At 38.8% G+C, this 24,089-nt stretch overlaps 1 protein-coding gene and 1 long non-coding RNA gene across 4 annotated transcripts in view; one reads left to right on the top strand and one right to left on the bottom strand.

The window, feature by feature from the left end:
- Positions 1-15,744, bottom strand: part of LOC127575441 (uncharacterized) — a 105,386-nt gene extending 89,642 nt beyond the window's left edge. For both annotated transcript variants that reach the window (XR_007957057.1, XR_007957058.1), the window contains exons 1-3: positions 15,530-15,744; positions 11,103-11,167; positions 7,092-7,221 (exon numbers count right to left, since the gene is read on the bottom strand). This is a non-coding gene — a long non-coding RNA (uncharacterized LOC127575441). The remainder of the gene's footprint in view (positions 1-7,091; positions 7,222-11,102; positions 11,168-15,529) is intronic.
- A 45-nt stretch (positions 15,745-15,789) lies between these two features.
- Positions 15,790-24,089, top strand: part of znf512 (zinc finger protein 512) — a 39,068-nt gene continuing 30,768 nt past the window's right edge. The window contains exons 1-2 of one of the 2 annotated variants that reach the window (XM_052025315.1): positions 15,790-15,954; positions 21,902-21,995. In XM_052025315.1, the coding sequence (XP_051881275.1) occupies positions 21,911-21,995 (85 nt within the window). In that variant the 5' untranslated portion in view covers positions 15,790-15,954; positions 21,902-21,910. The remainder of the gene's footprint in view (positions 15,955-21,901; positions 21,996-24,089) is intronic. The other variant, XM_052025316.1, reaches the window with a different exon arrangement.

The raw sequence follows: 24,089 nt of genomic DNA, 5'->3' as shown, positions 1-24,089 counted from the left end.
CATTAACTCATGGGCTGATTTGGAAATACATCCAGAAGGAGGGGGACTTGATTTGGAAATACATCTTTGGTGCTGGGTCCAAGTACTTGAAATCCCTCCCCAACAGCATTATGGAATTACCCTCACCAGAAGGGCTGCAATAGTTCAACAAGATAACTTGTTGCCACCTTCTCAAGGGCAGTTAGGGATGGGCAATAAATGTTGAACTTGCTGGCAATGCCCAGATCCTAGAAAATTGCACAATCTAAAAAGGCTCCAAAATTGCAATGCAAGAATAAGTTCTTTAACAAAACACTGTACTCACTAATTATATCACACAGATTTGGATTAAAGTAATCTTTAAGTTCCTACACAATACCTTTATACCAGACATCCTTTGTGAAGATTTAACATTAGATATAATTCAATCCCAATCTTCATCATCATATTGTTTCTTTATGCCCACATATCACATCATTCTGACTTCTTGTAATACTATCTTCTCCTTCAACATGCGTGATGTTGTTCATTTTAAAGACCATGCTCATTTATTCAATATATGAGCTGAGTGGTTCACAAACTCAGTCATATATTCCCGATATAGCCTCTCAAGACAACCTTGTTCACAAAACCTATTCAAAAGCTAAGTGAGGTGCATGCAAAGTCTTGTGATGTCAACACCACCATTTCTTGCTAATGTGACTTGCTATCCCATACAATCTCATTGGAGGCCTTAGACAAACAAGGTTTCAGTAACTGATTGCAGGATAATGACACAAAAAAGTTTTGATGTGACAAACTCAACTAATCTTTACCATGTGAGAATCAATGCCTTTCAACATTCCTGAAAAAAACTAGCATTCACCAATTTGAAATGTCTCGATATCGGTATTAAGGTACACATTATAGAGTACGTATTTATGAAAGTTAGTGTTTATCTGAAAGGCCAATCTCTTAAAGTAGCCAAATGTTGAAGCTTTCTATTTCAACAGATCGAATGCCTGCATATTGTTACATTGTTAAAAGCAGGCACACCACATGTCCGCCATGGCCATCTGCAGCTCCTGGTTGCAAGACATTTTAATCCTCCTCCCCATTCCCACACCAGCCTGTCTGTCCTCGGCCTCTTCTACTGCCAGGGTGAGGCCAAACGCAAACTAGATGAATAGCACTTTGTATTCTGCCTGCAACTCGACAGCATGAACACTGGATTTTTCAATGTCAGGTGACAAGCTCCCCCTCTGTCTCTTTCTCTCTCCTTCTGATCCACCCAGGTCCTCCTACACATAACCATCTTTTTAACCCCCAGCCCTTATCACCCAGCTTTTTTCCCCTCCCCCACCAAATCCATCTGCCCATCTCCTCCGATTGGGTCCCCTCCCCCCACTATTCCCATCTGACCACCCTACCTCCCTCATTTGGATCCATGCTCCACCTTCCTTTCCTATCAGATTCCACCATCTGCAGCCCTTCATTGCCTACACCTATCATCTCCCAGCCTCTATCGCTATCACCACCCTTCCCTTCCCCACCTGAATCCACCTGCCAATAAACCACTCCTCACCTGGATCCATCTGCCAATAAACCACTCCTCACCTGGATCCACCTGCCAATAAACCACTCCTCACCTGGATCCACCTGCCAATAAACCACTCCTCACCTGGATCCACCTGCCAATAAACCACTCCTCACCTGGATCCGCCTGCCAATAAACCACTCCTCACCTGGATCCACCTATTGCTTGTCAGCTCCTGCCCCACCCCTCCCCCTCACCTTTTTATACTGGCTATCTCCCCTCTACTCTTTCAGTCCAGGTGAAGGATCTCAACCCAAAACATCAACTGTCCATTTCCCTCTACAGATGCTGCCTGACCTGCTGAGTTCGTCCAGCAGCTCGCTTATTGCTCCAGATTCCAGCATCTGCATTCTCTTGTGTCTCTTGTGACACCACATGACTCTCCTGTCCAACAGGATCATTGTGTGAACATGCACATGGATACACAGATAAAGCAGGTCCATGCTGCCAGTGGAGCCAAATGTATAGTTTGGTGTCATTGATGATGACTTGATTATTTTCAACCTGCTAAACCCTCTGACCCACTGTTGGATCAGATTATATCTAAAAAAAATTAAAGTTTCCTATACTGCACTTTTCCAGTAAGGCTTCAGCAGTCTCCTTCACGGAACGGCTGCCCTAAGGCCACCACAGCTGGATGTATTGCTCCCAGGCATCCTCTACAGCTTCTGATGTTGTACCATTAAAAAATAATTGGTTGCCCTTTCAAACTGCTGCAGACCTTATTGAGCAAGTATTGAATGTGAGCCGATAGTTTCACGTCCCTTTGTCACACTAATAAGTTGAATCAGGAAATACAGCCTTTAAGTCAGCTTGTGCAAATCTTTACTGGGACATGTGGGACAGATAAAGATTGATCCATGGATGGAAGATGAAGACAAGGGGGCATCATTATAACCAGTCTCCTGATTATTATGTTAGGGCGAATATCATCAGTAATAAAAACTCTGGTTTGCAAGGTTTGTAATACAGTCCTCTCCATGAGGATAGCAAATTGAATTTTCACTTCCTTAACAACACAGAATACGCCACTAAAGTGGTGCTATTTTCTCCAATAAATTGTCATTTTCTGATTTCAAGCCCGGTTTTTTGTTTCAATTTTCGGCTTAGTATGAAAGTAATAAGTTTTGAAAGCTTAAAAAAAAATTGACATCTACCTGCTAATTGAAAAGACTCAAAGATAGGAAATGATAGAAATGGATAACCCAAGAGTCATACTGTATGTAGTGTTAGCCTCTGCCTATCTGAGGGAATAGACCTCAAGAGTCAATTAGACCCAGTTCCTTGCCCACCATCCTTATTTGTGGCAATAAATCTAACACTATTTGCTGTCTGCAGATATGTATAGTAAGAATTATTCAGCTGGCTTAATATCTGAAGACAGCAACAACAGCAATTTATATTTGCTATATGGATGGAGCGTGTCAATTTCATCAACTTTGCTACCAACTTCCATCCCGCCCTCAAATTCACTTGGTCCATCTCCGACACCTCTCTCCCCTTTCTTGATCTCTGTCTCCATCTCAGGAGACAGATTATCCACCGAAATATCTACAAACCCACCGACTCCCACAGTTACCTCGACTACACCTCTTCCCACCATATCACTTGCAAGGATGCTATCCTCTTCCCTCAGTTCCTCCGTCTCCACTGCAACTGTTCTCATGATGAGGCTTTCCATTCCAGGACATCCAAGATATCTTTTTTTTTTCAGAAAACAGGGTTCTCCCCCCCCCCCCCCCACTGCCATTGATGCAGCCTTCACCTATGTCTTCTATTTCCCGCACAACTACCCTCAGCCCATCCCCCCTCCGTATTAACAGGGATAGAGTTCTCCTTGTCCTCACATACCACCCTTGCGCTTCCGCATCCAACATATTCTCTACAACTTCCACCATCTCCAACACGATCCCACCACCAGGCACCTCTTGCCCTTCCCTCTTCTTTCCACTTTCTGCAGGGATCGCTCTCTCCATGACTCTCTTGTCCACTCGTCCCTCCCTACCAATCCCCCTCCAGGCACTTATCCCTGCAGCCATGCTAAGTGTTGCACCTGCCCCTATACCTCCCCCCTCCCCCACCACCACCACCATTCAAGGCCCTAAATAGTGCTCACTCAGCAATTTATATTTATATAGCATTTTCATCGTGGAAAAATGTTCAGCGTGCTTCAGAGGTGTAATTACAATATGGACAGTGAGGCAAAGGTATAGCAAATCAGACATGACCAAAAGCTTAGCCACAGTGGTGGGTTTTAAATGAGAGGATATTGGACAGTGCTTCATGTTGACAGAGAATTTCAGAACGTGGACCCACTCAGTAGAAGGCATGACTGCAATCGTACAGTCAATGAAGGTACAACACACAAGAAGCTACAGTATGAGCTGTGGGACTGGAAGAGATTATAGAGACAGAGGAGAATAAGGCCAAGAGGATTACTATTTTAAACTTGAGGCATTGGTTGATGAATGAAAAGAAGCAGGGTACAAGCTGCAGGGTTTTGAAAGAAGTTGACAGAGAGTGGAGAATAGAGTGAAGGTAGCTTGGTCCAGACGAGAGTGACTTTTTTCCAATCATACTCGGCACAAAGGAAAACTTCTCAAGTTGGAATAGCTACTTTATTTTTTATTCAATGTTTATTTTGTTTATTTTAGCAATAAAACCTAATAAGTAAACATAAACTCCTTTATATTGATGCCATATTGAAAAGGTCTGAGGGGTTTTAAGTGCTGACCATATTGGATTGCAGTAGTGGTTCTCAATTCTCCCAGTAAGCCTCTCTTCTAAACCTGTAAGTCACATTGCCTTGGATCCAGACACATTGATTCCATTAATTATTTGTCTACTTAGTAATTTATACAACATATTGGGCAGGTATGTTTTATTTCTCTTCCTTCATTAATGCTAATAACTCTGTGTTTATAATTTAGAACTCAGAATGAATCATTTGACTTCCACTTCAGAAAATCTTGAGTTGAGTCCTAAAGGCTATTAGCAGCCTAATGGAAATTCAGAATAAATCTTTAGTCATTACTGTTTGGCACTTTTAATTTAGATAGGTTTGGACTGCAAATCCTTTTATTCTGTAAATCTTCCTACTTCTCTTGGATGGTAAAAAAAATTCAAAAGGCCTATAACAGTACTTTTTAAGCTGTAAGATAATGTAAAGAGAGGATAATGGATTCCTCCACGAATTGTAAGGCAGTAATCCAATTTCAGGATCGAGATGATGGCATAAATCACACAATGTTTCTCCCTTACTGGGGGGTCGAAAATGAAGATTTTTTGTCAATAGTTTTCGAGCTAACCCTGAAGTGCATCTCTTAGTTTGGACAGCTGTCAAGCATAGCCTGATGCAAGTTGTTCCACAGCACAGTGTAGCCCCAGGGAAATTTAGCAGCTGCTGGATCCATTTGTGTTCCAATCCAGGCTGTGTATTTTCTGTGGGGATTGGCTGGGTCAGAGGTGCCATCTACTCTAATCATAACCTCATGACTTTGGAGGGAGAAGGCCTCGAGATTTGCACTCCTGAACATAGGAGATTGATGTGGCATGATTAAGTAAAAGGAATGGTTCTAATGCACCACATCCAAACATTAGCACTGCATCCTCTGATATACCCACCTCACCCCTCCCATACTTGTGTGTTCATTGTACCACCTTTGCTATTTAGATTAAGCAAGCCATCTTGACACCAGATATTCCAGTGAAGGGTGGGGTAGAACTTATTCATCTCATTTCCACCAAACTTTGCTGGCAGGGTGGACCCAAGAAATATTGGACTTGAGTTCTTTCAAACCTTCAAATTGGCTTCTACCACTGAATACTATAAAATCGTTTTCACTTTTGTGGTTCCTCTGTGAATTGTATTAGAGAAAAGCCCACCAAGCCAATATTGCTAATTGTTATCAGACACGTGTAATTGGGGAAATGAGTTCCAGACACAATTGATAGAGTAGGTTATTAAACATCATAATAATCTCATCAAGACAGCTGTATCATAAACAGCAGAGGCCAGATACCACAACTACTTATTGTCAGGCTTTTATGTTTGTGGTAAGGAATTAACTATTCATTGAAGCAGTGACTAATCCTACAATTTGATTTGCCAAGGCAGAGACTGTAGAGGTTGTTTCCATCATCTGAACCCTCTAGGCCATTACCATTAAAATGAATGAATGGATGGATAGAAAATCCCTGGCTAGGGTCCAGAATTCCACAAGATGCACTCCATATGTGCCCTACTCCCTGCAGGCAAAGGTCAATTTCTGAAGCAGCCTTCATGTTTCAAAGATTTTGGAATTGTGGGGAAAAGACATTGTTGACACACTAATCAGTAATGGTTTTGAGGAAGTTTCAACAGGTACAACAAAGCTCCTGTGTACAATACCTACATAATATAAAACAGATTACAAGTTAGGGTCTAGGCAGTTAATACTTTCAAGATTTCCATCTAACCCTTCAAAGATCTGTAAAAAAAAGCCAATTAAAAGAGACTTAACTGATTGGTTTGGCTATCTAACCCCATGATGAACCATCTTTGATGGGTGAGTGTTGCTGCTATAAATAACTTTGGTGGTATAACCTGTTCCAAAGATGGAATCCTGTTTAGAATCCTGTTCTAAACACAGGATTAACATATCTAAAGCAATTGTTAATCTTGACCATTGTTCTTACAACTCTTGAAACTTCAGCAACTACATCTTTACAGATTTCTCACTGATTCATCTTGTTTAGATTTTAAAACATACATAAATCATATTTCAAAGAACTCAAACACTTAGACAAATCCTCTTCCTGGAGAAAAAAGTCAACTATTGGAGCCTTCACCAGAAGATGCTAGAAGTTCTTAAAAAAGCCACGCACCGATTTCTATCGGGGCGGAATATAGTCGGAACACTTTGGGTCCAGATCTAGACATCTGGGTAAGCACTACAAGCAGTAGCACAGTTCACAAAACTATACTGACCCAGTTTGTTTCTGCCAGGTTGCAAAGGGATGAGCTCCCATCCTAAAGGTGCTTTCACCTTGCCACCAACCTTTTTGTGCGGGTGTTCTTAGTTGTGCCAGAAAGAGCTCCATCCTACCAGGGCCCCTCAGAAACATGGGAGAAACACAGTTTACTTAGGCCTGGGCTTTATTTGTGGTCTCTGCATTCCATCCTGTACCTCAAGCCTAGCCTCAGAATAATTGCTATTGTATAAGCAGGCCTACATGATGCAAACTGAGCAGGTTGGTCGTCTGGTCATTCTGCAGATAACTTTGCTCAATGGTTGGCAAATCTCCCATTCACAGTGAATGATATAGTCCTTGAGTCTTCTGCAGTTTTTTGATAGTCAAATTCCATTTAGTTGAGATAAGCACTTATCATGTAACATCATCTATATTTTGTTTGAAGAAATTAATTTTCCTTGACAATCACATTGGTTCTTGCTTTTGAGGGATATTCATCAGAGAATCATTGTTATAAACAAAATAGCGGTGTGAATCATCTGCAGAAATGCTAGCAGTTTTGTAAGGAATTGCTGGCACTTACCTGAAACTCTGTAGCTCCTGGAAAACATGGAAGTCCTGAACATTCATATATCTGATTGTCAGGAAGTTCCTGATTGCATTTGAACATGGAGTCCAATGATGGAGCACAAACTTCTGCAGCTCACCCAAGGCTGAAAGGGAAAGGGGGAAAAAAAACTTTCTTTTATTTAATTTTTTAAAATGTATTTACTAATACTTGTATTTCTTTCTTTTAAGGTTTTCATTTTAAATTAAGAGCATGTTTACTTTTTTTATGTTTGTGCCAGAAATATTCTCAAATATTAAAATTCTTTGACAGTAGTTACAATTGGCAAGCCTACAGTTGAGGCTTATGCCTTGCTATTTGCAGTTGAGATCTGATATTGCTTCAACAGTGCACACTATCACAATACATTATCCAATATCTTTAAGTTCTCAGGCAACATGTATGTGATATAACAACTGGAAAAAAAACTGGAACAAATATTTTTTCATCAAATTGTAAAAAGAAATTCAAAGACGAAGATATGTCCACCAGTGACTTTAAGATGTCAGATCTCTTTTGTTTTATATCTGATGATTCACTGGAATGTTTCCCTTAAAGTTTGCTACGTCCAGAATTACTTGACTGTATCACTGCTTTGCAATTGACTGTCAGCCATCCATTGTTGATTGTTTGTTAATATACTGGCATAATTTTAGCAGTCCATTGGGATGCTAGTTCACTAAAGTAATTATGAAAATACTAAACATGAAAGTAAGGTTGACGATCAAGGGCCACATATTGTGCTTTAAATTCCCATGCAAAGGATCTCTCCTAAAGGCATTCAGATCAGTAATGGCAGACCAGATGGACTGACCATTGTGAACAATGCCAACAAAAATATTACTGAGCAAGCAACTTTCAATACTAAACAGCATAATATAGCAAAAGACTATAAGAAAAGTGATACTGTGTCAATGAGAGAGAGAACAAGGACAGCTTCTACCCCACTGTTATCAGACCCTTGAACGGACATCTTATAGGCTAAAAGATAGACTCTTGATCTTCCAATCTACCTTGCCATGGCCCTTGCACTTAATTTGTCTAACTGCACTGCATTTTCTCTGCAACTGAAACACTATATTCCACATTCTGTTTTGATTTTTAAATTATCATATTTAATGGGGGGGCAGCCTACAACTGTTCCTATTTTCTTAAGTTCTTTGTTCTTAGTGCACTGTGTTCACTGCTCAATGTGATTCCTCAGCACTGGATAAACCAAATGCAGGTTGGATGATTGCTTTGCGCAGGCCTGATCCTGAGCTTCCTATTGCTGTAGTCTGGGCATGACAATATATCAAGTGTCATAACAAAAGATACCTACCAGTTCTTAAAGATATCCTGCACATACGTGACATGTATCCACTTCGAAAAATTGGGCTGTCTGGTCTAGATCATGTTCTATCATAACAATCAGCAAACTACTGACTTTAGTGGAATGACTTCCATTGCCATAAAGCATCACGCCTTTAAAGGGTTTTAAGAAATCATGGCCATGAACTTTTAGGTCACTGGTTTGTCTTGTAAAACAGGACAACAGCTATTTAACATTTTCAGTCGATTACCTCTAAAGTAACCTTGCCTCAAGTCTTCAAGTCATTAACTTGACTAAGATTTTTGAATCTACAATATTAAACAAAATAGACTAGTTGTTAAAGTAATTAATTTTTTTGCTTTTAATGACTATAATGAGTCTAATATTCTGTTCTAACCTATTAAAATGATTAGTAACTGTATGATTAAAAACATAAATTATTTAGATCTGTTAAGATAGCAAGTGGGACACCTAATCCCTAGGCTTCTTCCAGTGCTGTTTTGAAAATGAATGTTTGGAGGTGATTGAGAACAGCCTGAGGTGACTCACCCAGCTAAGAATATGCAAATGCAAAAAATCTGGCTAAGATGAAAACAAATCACCATATTAGGAAATTCCTTGTTTTCAGAAGGCTGTAACTAATTCATATTCAGTGTTAGCTCACAAAGCGATGATAGTTGATACTTGTGAGGAAAAATCTATGGTTCCCTAAGGCTAATAGCACTAACGATTACATTAGGGTAGAAATTCATTTTTTTTTGTCATTAGTACTTGAACAGGGTGAAGTCCTGAAGGGATCACGATGAGTACCCAATACTCTAAGACCCATTTATAACTAACTGCCAGTGAGAGCATTCTACTCCATTTGGTTTCTTTTCCTTTCTCAGTTTATTTCAGGATATACATTTTTCTCTATTACTCCCTCTGTCTGCAAAGGTGGAGTTGTTTTTATGATAGTTATTTAAGATTTCTATAAGATTGGGTGTGTTACTTTACAAATTCCTTCAGAAAATCCTCTCATCTAGAAAGACTTGTACTCTGTCAGATTGTTGTGGCAGGAAGCAAAGAATCCAACATTTCAAACCCTAAATATGCTTGAGATTTTCATGATCAGGGTTGTGCACAAAGTGGGATAACCCCAACTCCCAATCATCCAGAAAATATATTTTAATGCGAGTTTATGGATGTGCATGCACACAATCACCCTCTAACATTTAAGGATGCGCAATCTGGCAATTTTAAAATCCCACACACTCATCCTTCAAACTTTGTCCCTCCCTTATTTCTTTTGTGTAGGAAATCATGTTAATAGGTGGATTACCAATAATGAAGCATAGCCACAGATGAAAATCCAAAAGGCATGCCCTAAAGGACAACAAAAGAATGCAAAGTGAAGATCAAGCCAGTACAGAATTAGTAACTAAGATGTGCCTTTTTGAAGAACTCTTTAATGGTACAGACAAATTGCAGCCGCTCTTCATCGTACTGTAGCTATTGTTTCAGGTAAAGACGTTGCAGCCAGAAAGACAGGCACCAAGAGTATGCACAAGAATAGCTAGCTGTGATTTGAATGGCATCCAATGTGGTTTGATGTATAAATTTGATTTGGAATGTTTATTTTGTATGACTTTTGGTTTTGCAAGGTGGCTGGGTAATGTGATAGTCAGTACCAGGGAGAAGACATAGAATGCAAAATGAATTAAGTAAGTTGTTCATGGATTGTCCAGACAGAACAGGCTGTACTTGTCCTCCCTCCTTCTCCTGCCCCTCCTTTGGATGGTGATGTTTTATAGCATATGGCAAATCACCATGAATATTGAAACCCACTCTGTTGAGTACTGTAGGGTTCCTCCAGGCCAGAATAAGCATTGAAATCATTGATTGTGTGGTACCATGACATTTGTTGAATGTCTAGTGTCCATCTGACTACATTTAAATAGGTTGCACACCATTTCCAACCCCCTTTTGTTTGTCATGATGGTTCTAATGCTAATGGAACAGCAGACCACTATAAAATGAAGGCAATATAATTGCTGCTAGCATATTGAGGACTGCTCTGCATGATGCATAGTGTATGATCTCACAGTGGTTGGATAGTGAGGGAGTGGAATCATTTTTGTTTGCATTGCATTTCAGAGATGAAATGTGGCAAATTGATGTGAGTGCAGTCAGTGGCACCAGGCAATATTGGAAGAACTGAAATACTTGTGAAGCTGATAGCTTGCTCCATCTGCTGACTTTTAGCAAGAATGAATGAAATTAGGTAGTTCCCTTTTAATAGATAGCATCAATGATCTTCCTTATGCAACAAGAAAAGGAAGCTGTGAGGTTCCTATGGAAAGGAAGCTATGAGAAAGCCAAATGCATTTACAGTGCAGTTACATGGTGGGCCAGTGCTTGCTGCCTTCATGGTGAGTAAGCCCCATCTACAAAAAAACAGAATTATAGCTTAATTTGGGACTAAGCCACTGTCCTGTCTAACCTGAGTGTCAAACCTGTCGAAGAGTTTGAATGTTTCCAAGTGTCACTGAAGTTCAGAAACATTCTAAATTACAAATCAATGAAAGAATATAAAAATCCTACTTTACGAAAAGTTACAAAATGAGAGCAATTAAACATATTAAAACTTTTAAGTAATTAGAGGCATTTTTTAAAATCAATTATCATTTACTTACCTAGGTTCCTCACAGCCATAAATAAAACAGAAAATGCTGAAAATGCTCAGCAGGTCAGGTAGTATCTGCAGAACGAGAAAAAGAGTTAATTTGAGATCCAAAGATTCTTCATCAAAACCTTCTACGCTCCCCTATCAATCCAAACTTTATGACATTTATGATATGAAATGCTAACTTTTCCCAGCAGTTTCCATCCTGTTAACATATGAGTTGCCTTGGTCAGGAAATTACCCTTGATTTCAGAAAAAGTTATGCTGTAGCATTGGATTAAAAAGCACTACCATTGCAGTGATTGAATAGTTGCCTTATATTGCCACCTAGTGAAATGTTGGGCTCCTCCATTATTAAAAACAACTTTCCCAATAAGACTATTATACAATGATCATTGAATACAAAAGCTATCGATTGACACCAATACACATTTCAGAATATCATCTTATATTTCTTCCATTTTCTCCAAAGAAACCTAATTATTGATGTAAAATTAATCCAGTTGTACTGTGGAAAAGATATTCAGTAGCAGCTTGTCATCTAAGATATCTAATAAATTAGGCAGATGTGAAGAGAAGTATATCTGAGACAAGGCCCCTTTTATTGGCATCATAAAACTAGATCTAATCTAGCTATAAAAATGGGGAAATTTTCAACCAGAAGTTATAGTCACAAGATGGAATTTAACTAAGCGGGGCAATTATACTATTTTATAAAGCAGGCAGGAAAAGTAAAAACAGAAAATGCTGAAAATACTCAACAAGTCAGACAGCATCTGTGGAGTGAAATAGAATTAATGACATTTCAATTAATGAATTCAATTTAATAATTTTCTTTTTTGTTAAAACTTCAAAAAGCAAACCATCAAATTGTTCTGCATTTCTGTTTTTTTCTTGGAGAGGCATAACCTTCTACAATAAATACTGCAGACATTGATTATGATTTTAGTCTATTATTTATTACTTATGTCATGTAATTATATAATAAATTGAAAAAAGTTCTAATCTTAATGGGGATGTGTTTTATTAAAAAAACTGCTAATAGAATGATAAATTCAAGTCCAATAATATTAGTGTCATATTCACTCAGGATTTTGCCTGTCACAAAGTTTAACAGTGCAGCTGGTTAAAATGATAACTTTGGTCATGTATGCATTTTCAGTTTCCAAAACTTATTAAATTCCTAGCCATTAGTGAGAAAATTTGGCAGAGGACCTTTGTTTGCTGCCTATATTAATCTCAGTTCTTGAAGGCTTAGCCCAGAAAGACTGAGTAAGAGAAGATAGCTTACTGCTGTGCAAATATTCTTTGAGACTTGGTTGAGATGCTTTCTTTGAGGAATGTAACAGAGCTTACAAAACTCAGCATCAGCCTTCCCAGGAATACCTATTATCATTGTTGCTGCCTGCTGTGGTAGAATAATGCACCATTCTTTGAAAGTATCATTACTTGCCATAATGGGCACAAAAGTAGCAGAGGTTCTTTAGATGTAAATGAGTTGCTTTAGCAGACAGATTCTATTCATGCTTTAATTCAATATTGGTTTCAATAACACCATGTACTGTATGTTTGCTATAGATGCACTGAAAGGCAAATCACAATATATATGCTCCAATAAGCTCTGAATCCTGTAAGATTCATAATTATCTTTTAAGCAACTTTTCTCAAAACATTTAAAATAAAAATAAGAAACATTTTCAAATGCTTTAAATATGTGCTTCTAATTCATATTGTAAATTTCAGATGGGAATTAAACAGCTCATGATTATTTGAGTAAAATTCATATGTGTGAAAGTTTGTAAATTGTTGTGAATGCCAATTGTGGCCTTTTGCTTGACATCTGACCAGTTTTGGATTGGCATTCATGTTTTCAGGGTAATCTGAAAAAAATCTTATTTAAATTTAACACCAAAGCCCTAGTTTTATACGTAAGGGGAGAGAAATTGGACACTTTACTGGGTGTTATTATGCCTTCTCAATGTTATAATACCCAAGCACAGTTCTGACATGTATTGTAGCAGATGCCATATTGGTAAATATATCTTGTGTTTGCAACCGGTGACCACTGCAACCATGCAGACACTGATGTAATACCATCACTACCAATTTTGTGCTCCAATATGTTATCTTAATCTTGTACAACTGAACATGATGTGAAGTTGCACATATTAACCTCCAATAATGCTATAAAAAGGATCAGATTGGTGGATTATTCCTCATAGCAGTTAGTGCAACTCTTTATTATGGTAAAATGCCCAAACCAGAAAAAGTTGTACCAACTGCTATGAGAAATAACCCATCGATACTGAAACTTTAATATGGTAAAAGTCCCAAACTACAAAGTTTCAGTAGCCTACTGGAGATGGCCTGCCTGGAACATAAATGAGACCCCATAAATACTAAATATTCTGCACCATTATTCTTACATTAACTGTTAATTGGCATTAATGATCATTTTCAAATTCTATATTGAGGTGAAGGTAATTTCTTTCGGATAAGTAACAATACTACAAATCATTAACTAAATTATCTCAAAAAAATTGGGAATGTGTTTCTGGTAAGACAGTACCACAAATAACATGAATCATGTTTGATAATTGAAATGCAACAAAGACAAAAATACATTAGCTAGGTGTAAGTTTGAGACCTGAATGTAACACTTATACAGATGAGATTGAGACCCCCTCCAAAGCACTGTCAAACAAAATGATTTTTCTTTAAAGTTTTTAATCACGTTTACAATAAACGTGAACCAAATTCATGAAACAATACTTAAAAATTGGTCCTATGGGTAAAAATGTTTAGTTGTAATCACCCCCGGAAAATACACTACTTAACGTGCTATACTGTGATTAATGGATAAAGTCTTCCATACCTCTGCTGCGCTCACTTTCTCTCTTTTGTGACTCTGCTGCACTCAATCTCTCCTTCTTGTACTTACCTGTTGTGCTCTTTCTCTTTCATACCTACTTGTGCTGCACTCCATCCTTTCCATATCTCCTCTGCATGTTTTTGCTCTCCCCTCTTTTTCATCCCACTGCCACACTTTTATTCCTGTTTATCTCTTTGTTATGCATTTTCTCTCTTTTCATACCTGCTGCACACTTTTTCTCCTTTTCATCTGCCTGCTGCACTTTTTCTCTCACCTTTCATCCCTTAGTTATTCACTTTCTCTCTCTCCTTTCAGTCTGTCTGCTGCAAACTTTCTCTTTCCCCTTCTTAACTCTGCTGTATTCGTTCTTTTTTTCATACCTCTTCTCTCTTAATCTCAATAAGTACGAGGTGAAGCACTTTGGTAGGACATACACATTGAATGGTAGAGTCCTAGGATATATTGAAAAAGAGACGATCCATCAAATGGCAACACAGATATGGAGATAAGGCATATGGGAAGCTTGCCTTCTTTAACTGGAGCATAGAATATAACAGCAGGTTTGTTATAATCTAACTTTATAAAACATTAGCTGGAGTTTTGTGCAATTCTGGTCACCATTCCTATGGGAAGAATGTGATTACACTGGGGAGGGTTCAAAGGAGATTCACCAGGATGTTGCCTGGAGTGGAGTATTTCAGTTATAAAGAGAGACTGGATAGGCTGAGTTTGTTTTTCTTGGAGTGTAAGAGGCCATGAGGCAACCTGATGGACAAAATTATGAGGGACATAGATAGGATAGCAGGAAACACTCCCTTGTAGCAATGGGGTCTAAAACTAGAGGGCATAGCTTTATGGTAGGCAATTCAAGGTTAAGGGGAGTCTGAGGGGTTTTTTCCACCCAGAGGGTGATTGGAATGTGAAACACACTGCCCTGGAGCATGGAGAAAGAAGGTACTCTGACAACATCTAAGTATCAAGACAAGTACTAGAATTACCAAGCACAGAAGGCTACAGACCAAGCGCTGGTAAATGGGAGTAGTATAGATGGGTGTTTAATGGTCAGCGTGGACATGGTGGGCCAAAGGATCTGTTTCTGTGACTCTTATGGATAATCCTATAATCCAAAAATCTATCTCAACATTGACTATGCTTAATGACTGTACCTACTGCCCAGTGGAATCAAGAATTCCAAAAATTCATACTCTCACAGAGAATTGTCTCAGTTTTAACAGATTGGCCATTTATCTTGAGACCCTGCCTCCTACTTCAAGACTCTCCTATCTAGGGAAGTATCTCTAGCACATAGACTGTCAAGCTCCCTTAGTTCACCTCATTTTTCTGCACTCCAGAACATTAGGCCTCGATCTTTGCACTCCGCCCCCCACATTCTTAGAATCAAGCTGGTGAACCTTTTCTGCACTGCCTCTGAGGCAAGTAGGGACATCCATCCACCAGTGTGCTGGATGAGCTCACAACAAAGCTATGACAAGACTTTATTACCTTTATGCTCCACCTCTCTTATAATAATGGCCAACATTTATCCTGTCCTTTTAAATACTTACTCTGCCTTCATAGTTTCTTGTACAAAAAAAAATCTGGTTTTCTCCCAACATCGACATTCAATAGTTTCGCAATGTTTGACAAATACTCCGCTTTTCTATTCCGTTTGCCTCAGTATTTTACTCAAATCTCATCTCATTTACCATCTCTTTTCCTCGCTCAACTAGCCTACCTTTCTCACTTTTTCTAAAACCAAAACTCTTGTTCTTTCATTCTCCTTCGCGTTCTAATTGGTCTCTCTCTCTCACACACTCACTCTCTCACTCACTCTCACACACACACCCTAACTCCGGCTTGTGCTGCTCCTTGTTATTGCAGGCACACTCTAAACCGGTGTGAGCAGGGTCGGGCGGAAGTGTCGTGCCGAGCCACTCCTTACCCCTGGTGCGGCGACGTCAGTGTGATCCGAGCGTTTGCGATCTGAAAGGTATTGTGGCTGCGGCATTCAACCCATTATTTAATTTTAATTGCGCTTCCAAACATGCAATGGAAACTAAAGGCCCCTCCGGCTCTCGCCCTGTTATCCCCCGCTGCCCGTCCGCAGGGCGCAGGGAAGCGACTGGGCTGCCGCTGGCGCTTAGTTTTTGGATATTGTGGAGGAGGCGGGTTCCTTGTTCACGCCATTTTTATTGAAGGGACTTTTTAAAAATAAAGATATGCTTTGAAGAAATATTATTTGTACCTTGTGGGATCTTTGTGAGATGAGGTTGGGTATGAAAAAGAAACATGCTTTCGTTTTTTTCTTGAAAAAAATCTGCTTTTCAGCCTTGAGAGTGGTATTTTTATATTGCCTCTTGGACTGCGAAGCTCAGTGATTCCTTTTGATTGAAAGTTTGTCTTTTTGGTCTCCAGCTGCTTCCCCTCCATAATCTGCATTGTGCCCATGTTGTAGGGGTGTTGTGCAGGAGCTGGGCAGACGTGTTTGTCGTTTTTCGCCACTTTTGATCCTAGTTGTGCATTTTTTTTGGTGGGGAAAATAAGATATATATCCATTAACGTGTGGGCCAGAGCAAGCAGAATTTCCAACGGGACTCATTAGATTGTAGTTATTTGAAGTTCGTCTCCCCAAATCAGAACACTTAAAAGTTTTGTGCTTCAATATTAATATTGCAGTGAATAGCCTGTCAGTACCCTTTTCTGTAGGCCAGATGTGCTTTTAAAGTGGTTGCACACTATTATCTGTGTACCCTGAGAAGTATGGCCTCTTTTTTGTGTTACTATATATGGATTGCTGCATATGGTTGAGAAGAACAAGCTGATTCCTCTGCATTAAAGTTACAACAGACTGTTTTGTATCAAGGTGTTTTATTTCAGGAAATGACACTAGATCTTGTGATATATTTTGTCATCTTGATTAATTGGTTATTTCTCTTTTACTGTCTGTGCATTTGTTTGAGCTCACAAAGTACAAGTGTCGTTCGCTAGCCCTGAAAGCAAAGACTTGTTGCCAAAGTCTTTTGTAATAAATGGTGGCCATCATTCAGAACGAGAGAGAGAGTGGCACAGTTAGTAGAGCCACTGCCTCTTGACTTCAGAGACACAAGTTCAATCCTGACTTTGGGTCTTGTCTGTGTGGGGTTTACATGTTCTCTCTGTGACCACATGTGTTTCCTGTGGGTACTCCAGTTTCCCCTCACATGCCAAAGACATGTGGTAAGTGGGAGTTATTGAGAATGTAAGATTAATGTACAATTCATGTAAATAGTTGGTTCATGGTCAGCACGGACTCGGTGGGTTGAAGAGCTTGTTTCCATGCTGTATTTCTCTGTGACTCTGGGAATCATGTCCAGACAGCTGCGATCCATGTATCAGTAGACTGTTTGTTCATGGTGTATATCACAAAGTGGAAGTTAATGGATGTATGGCATTTTTTTAAATCCCCCAGAAAGATGCACAGACAAGTAGACTGCTTCTTCAATATGTTAATTCAACAAGAACTTGTATTTGCATTGGACTGTCTAGTACAAAATTATTGGATCGAATTTGATACTGAGATGCATAAAGAGTTTTGCAGGTGGCCAGAAGCATGGTCATTGAATTAAGTTTTAAGGAGCATCAGATGTGTAATCTCATTTTTCTTCAACCCACAAGAGGTCAGAGTGCAGTTGTGCAGAGTTCCCAAGAGACCTGGAAGGCTGAAGGGATAGAAACCGACCACTGGGATGATAATGTTATGATGCAGCCCTTGATTTGGGTTTGTCAGTTACATAAACTAAATTGTTTCTGATCATGTATCACATTCATAACAAGATAGTAGTTGAGAAAAAAGTTGCCATGCTACCTGCTTCTGTTCAAGTTTGGGCAGAAGTCATTGAAATGCAGAAATAAGATGGGAATATGTTTTCCTTGTACGGTAGTATTAACGTGAATAGTACTGTGAAGAAATGAGAGAAAGGGTTTTATGATCTGCAAGTACTTTAGTAATTTATAATTCATGATCTGGATCCATTGTAGGAAAGAAATACTCAATTGATAGAAAGGAAGTGACTGATCTGGTGGTAGAAGAGTGATCTAGGGAAAGTAAATGGAGAGCACCCAAAAAGTAGAGGTGTCAGCAGGGTGACACTAAGGACTTCTGGGAGCAAAAATCTTTGGAAGTATGCATACCAAGTAAGAGAAACTAAATCTATTGGTGATTAGTTCAAGAATTTAAAAAAAAATACAAGAATGCTATGCACAGAAGTTTCTCAAACAAAAACTGAGTACTTCAAGATATTGATCAGTAAAGCTGGCAAAGCTACAGAAAGAATAAATTGTATTCTTAATAAGAACACTTATCAACACTTATCAAACAGAATATAAATACAACCACTTGAAAAGAGAGTGACCAAGCTTTTGGTCATTTGCCCCAAAGTAATGCTTTTAAGTTTGAGGGGCATAATAGGTTTAGGAATTCTAGCATTTAGGGCATTTGAAGGCATCACTGTCAGTGATGTAACAATTTAAATTTGTTGTTGGTTGAATGGCCAGTAAAAGGTGAAATTTCAAAGAGCCATAAAGGAGCACAGAAGATCACAGGTGAGAATGCAGAAGAATCTGAAAACAAGAGACAATTATTAAATTGAGTTGTTGTTTGATAGGAAACAATGTTCATCTGTGTGCTCAGAGATGATGGGTGAACAGGGACTTGGTATGAATTAAGTCAGCAGTGTTTGTATGATCTCAAGTTTATAGATGGTGCTGTACAGGGGTACATTGGTCAAGTTAAATCTTGATGAGGGTTGCAGCACCAGATGAGGGTAAGCAGGTGGGTAGATAGGCTCTGGTGATATTACAATGATGAAAATAGGCAGTCTAAGTCATGTGTGGCTCCAAAGTCATTTGGAATCAAGAGTCCCACTCGTGTCAATGGGGATTTTTAACATGAGGAATAGAGAATAGGTTTTTAAAAATTATTCAACTTCAGTGTTTTAAAGAACTTTTTAATTTTTATGAATGTCATGTCAAAATTGTTAAAATGCTTCATCACTTTGACACAAGGCAAAACTCAAATCCCATCTCTGCTTTTTGCTAAAGTCTGTCACAGCTGTTCTGGATGTGGGACATTAGAACTGCATCACCTGGGACCAGATTACCATCTGGACTTTGCCATGCTACTTGAGGGTGTGCTAACTCTCCACATTTGGCATAGGTGGGTGCAGGCAGGCAGGGACAACAGACAGTGATTCCAGGTGGTGGGCCTGGCCCAGGAAGGTACAACTCAATGGCTTCACTTTTCCAAATATGTAGTTGGACCGAGTTTCTCCTCCTTCCCTCCCACCCACCCCCCACTGTACTTGATGTTCAAGCAAGCAGTCTTCAGAATTAAAGATTGTAGCAAGGCCAAGAGAGGTGGCAGTAGGGTCAAAGTGTGTGTCATCAGCATTCATGTAGAAACTGAAGATGTTTGCAAGCGATCTTCCCAAAGGGCAGGATCTAGACGAGAATTTGGCCAAAGATAAATCTTCAGGGAATAACAGAGGTGTACCAGTGGGGTCCTGGGAAGGGAAGTCCTTGCAGGTGTGTAAAAATAAGTGGGAATTAATCCTGGAGTGTGTTTCCCAGCTGGAGTACAGTAGCAAGAGATAAGTACAGGGAGATATGGTTTTCACCAATATTGAAGGCTGCAGATGGACTAAGATGGATTATCTCTTTACAATGATCTTTGACTTTCAGAGCCAATTTGCTACTGCAGCAGAATGGGAAAGCTGAGAGGAAGAGCTGAGAGAAAGAAGGGTACTAGTGTTGGAGGACAAAGCCATGCATTAAAATAAACTGAAGTCTGAGTAAACAGTGCTGGAATTGGAAGCGTTACGCAATGTAAATGGAAATAATGTTGCATAGAATTTCAAGGGAAAAGTAGAGAACTAAACAAGAAAAGTAGAAGCTGAGGGTAGAATTGTTAAGAAAACTAGAGCTCAATGGGAAGCAAATTAAGAAAGCATGCAATAAAGATGTTGGGTAAATGAGGAGAGCGAATAATCTAATTTGAGAGTGCAAACATTTTTTTTATCAAAAATCAAAAATCGGTTAATACAGAGAGAATTAAGAGTGCTATACTGAATTACAACTACTGTTAAAGATTCTTTTGAAACAGTAAAAAGTAAATGTTATGACAAGTTCAAGTAGCTCATGTTCAGGTTATTAATGCTGTGCCTCTCTTAACACTTTTACATTTAAATGTGTTCTTTATTTTCACGAATCCAAAAAGTATTTCTGAAATATTGTTGAGACACATGCTCTGTCCTTTTTTTCTAAGTTTGTGTCTCCTAGAATATAATAAATATTAGTTGAAACATTGTGATTCTGTCACAGAGATGAAAAAGTGAAAATATTCTTGTTATGCAATAGTTATTGTATTGAGTTGTAAGTGGTGTTTCCAAGTGTTATTGCAATATTAGTTTTAATAACACTTCAAAATGTAGTCTCTAAAACAATGTATTTTGTTTGATTGTCTTTTTTCCCCTCCTGCCAGATTTCTCCTGCCTGAATATGTGCATTTCTCAAGGGGGTACACACACATTCATTGTTGGTGATCGGCCTCAATGAACTAGCTGTTATTCATAAGAACCAAAATAATAAACATTAGCAATCTTTTCAATCAGGAGGGAGATGCTGGGATATCAGAACTGAGCTAGTCCTTTGTTCACCTGGCATCCACATTGGTGAACTTCATTTCAGGAAAGGGAGTAAAAGCTGGCCATGCCAGCAACACCCACATTTCAAAAAAAAATGAATAAATAAAGAAAATTAGTTGTGAGCTATGACGTGCATAATTTGGCTACTGGGCAGCAATCAAGAGCATAATTTTGAGTTCTCACATCCCTTGTAACCGATACTGTTGCAGGAAGGAACTATGACTTTTTTTTTGTTTTTGGGTAAAGGGAACAGAGAGGAAAAATGAATACAGGTGGCTTTGCTTTTAATAGTGCATGTGCTATTTTTGTTCCTTAAAAATTAGCTGAAACTGTGTCATGTCTATAAAATATCATTTGATTTCTTGCACAGCAATACATGCTGAGCAATATATATTAGCCATGTGCATGATTGGGGGCATCAAATTACAATGTATATTTTTTGTGGGCAGAGCACTGAGTTCTTTTAAGGAACTTACTTTCAGGGTTGTTTATTAATATATTATTTGTGATACTCTCACATTAAAAACTAGGAAGAACATGGGCATGATCTCTGGACTAGACGACTGTAAGGAATGTTATCTGGGGTAATTGATTTCACTGTTAACCACAGGTACTGCATTTGTCAGGTAAGGTTAGAATTGGGTTCAGAAAATCTCTGAAAGCTACACTACTTGCTAACTGTAAGTCAAAGCAAAATAGTGTTTCTAGGAATGTCATCAAGAGTAAAAAGCATGTGAGGTACCAGAGCAGAAGAAAATTGCTAAAGAAGTGGAATAATATTGCTAAAGAAAGGGGATAATGCATTAATCATTGATAACAGCTGGTTGTAAATCTATCTCTTGTTGTTAAGTGCAGAGAAAACAGTTTTTTTTGTTTTGTTTTTATTAAGCAGGAAATTTTCTTTCTTAGGGGAGTGAAAATGTTGATTTTCTAATGTCCCTTAATTTAATGTTTAATTTTATTTTTTTTTTGGTGACCTGATTGTCTGGATTCAATTGTACCTTGCAGTGTTTATTCCATACCCTAAAAACCCTATGGGGAAAAAATATCCTTCAGACGTTCCATTGGCATTTCTAGAACTGGTCCTGCATTTGTAATCCCTTATTAAGGATTTTCAGATCATAATGTACCATTTTTTACTCTAGTAAATCCTTTCATAACAATAAACACTTCTGTTACTTTCCCCCATTTATATTCCTTGAGCCTGAAAATGTGGCCATAAGCATTATATTCTTATTATTTGTGGTTCCTTTTCAGTTTCTTGTAATGGCACAAAAGAACAAGATAAGCTCTGCTGTGGAGGTTTCAAACAAGAAGTTATTAAAATCAAAACACAAGACAAAGGCACAAGGTAAATTGAAAATATGTTAATTATACATGTGGATTTATTAGTGACTGAGTTTTAAACTCTCGTTGCTTGCTTTCAAGAAAAATAATTTCTTTGAGTAGCTTTGAATCTAGCAGTGAAGCTGAATTTTGGAAATGAAGTACAGTATACTGAGTAGATACTACTGTGTTGCATGTGTAACACCAGCATGAAGAGCGAATCTCTGCTCCTGAATACTAAAAATTGATTTTTTTTATTTGTAGTCTCCTTTGAGACTTTTTGGTTTATTTGGAATATATAAAACATAAAGACACTTATAGTTTTGAAATATTTAAACCACTATATGAACAAATTACTGGCTGACTGAGAAGCAGCTAAATTGAAAACCGTGTTCAGCATATCCACCTTAGAATCACTTTATGGATATTTGTGGTATGAAAGGTAAAATAAATTTTGTTTTAAACCAGTCTTACTTTAGTTTTTAAATGCTTTTTTTTGTAGTAAAGTGTAGTTGGGTATAACTTTCACTTGAGGCAAAAATTCTTCCTCGTGCCTTACATGCGATATATTAATCTCTGCAATGTTATATTTTGCTTTCAAAATTATGTTCCGTTGTTGGATTCAAAGCTATTTCCAGACATGAAAGGACAGTGTGCTAACCATCTATGCCTGTGTGGTCTTTTGACAACTTTTAGGAATCTCGTTCTTCCAGCTTCTTGTGGTGCACGCAAGTAATAATGCAAAACAGTAGTGGGAAACGTGGATTTCTGGCAGCTATAGCTGATCAGGCTAAAGTGAGGAAAATGAAGTCCTGAAAATTTAATGTTTCTTACCTACAGTTGTATTCCAAGAACCTCACTTTAAGTGGCTCAACCTGTGCTCATTCTGAATTTCCTACCTACCTCCATCAACACTATTCAGCAAATCTAGATCTGCTCATTCAAACTGAAAAACTGAACAGATCACCTTGAACTTTGCTCAGATCTGAGTTAGAATGGAAACGGAGAATACTGTGATGAAAGTCAATCTGGGAAATAAAAAGTTGCAGGAAAGCTGAAGGGTAGTAATCTTTGCAAGTTTGTCCCAATTGCAGACTCCACTGGAAAATGTTGACTTGGGGAGATTACAGATTTTAATGCTCCAAGTTTTAAGGATACATCTCAGGTTCCTGTCCTCTCCCAAACATCAAGAACCAGAGTGTGATTTATTGTGCCTGACAATGTCAACTCAACTGTTAAAGAAATGTCTTTTTCAAAGTGTGGTCTGACACACATACCTGTTCTCACTGGATATAACTATCACCTATCCAGGCTGTGGAGGTGGAAGAATCAAATGTGAAAACACCACAAAACCTGGGACAGTGCCCCATCTTGGATTAGGCATAAGTCATTAATTGTTGCTCACAGGGCCTTCTAGGTATTTGGCCTGGAAGGTTTTGTGAGAATGCAATGCAAACATACGGTGGAATTTCTTTCCCCAGAGATCTTTTCTCAGTCAGCCAAAGTACACTGGAAGTGGTGATGAATTTCATCCTTAATGTCTGCCCACATTGACAAGATATGGAAAGTGATCCAGGTTTTCCAGCATCTTATAGTGGGTTCTAAGTGCTGGGGGCAGTGTTGTGCAGTGGAGGTTAAAGATCACTGCTTTCCAGATGGCTAGTGTAAGGCCCATCCTCTTGAGAAAGAGTTAACAATTACTTGGAGTTCAACCACAGGATGTGATCAAATGCAAGTCCCATCTGCATACTGTAAACTTATGGCACAAGTTGGGGTGATCTTGCTTCTGGAGTGGTATTGACAAAGAGGTACAGGATTGGAGGGAGGGGGCTGAGGGGAAGGGTGGGGTATGCTGGTAAGGAATAGGCAGTTAGCAAAAGCATGAACATTGTATGCCATCTGCCTATGTGAGAGTGGAGAATGTGCATGTGGAGGTTATGTGGATATTGTGCCCACAATGTGCATGTACTCAGGCTGTACAACAGGGCCTGGTCTCCAATTGACCTTTGACCTACTTGCCATTACATTAAGACCTCACTCTGTCAAGATGATGTGTAACAATCAACCCACATTACAAGAAATCATGGACAAGCATATTCCACTCTCCAACCTTCAGCTC

This window comes from Pristis pectinata, chromosome 10 (genome assembly GCF_009764475.1).
Source record: "Pristis pectinata isolate sPriPec2 chromosome 10, sPriPec2.1.pri, whole genome shotgun sequence".
NCBI classification, from domain to species: domain Eukaryota; kingdom Metazoa; phylum Chordata; class Chondrichthyes; order Rhinopristiformes; family Pristidae; genus Pristis; species Pristis pectinata.
Note: the sequence above shows the minus strand (reverse complement) of the source record. Positions and strands in the feature narration are given on the sequence as shown.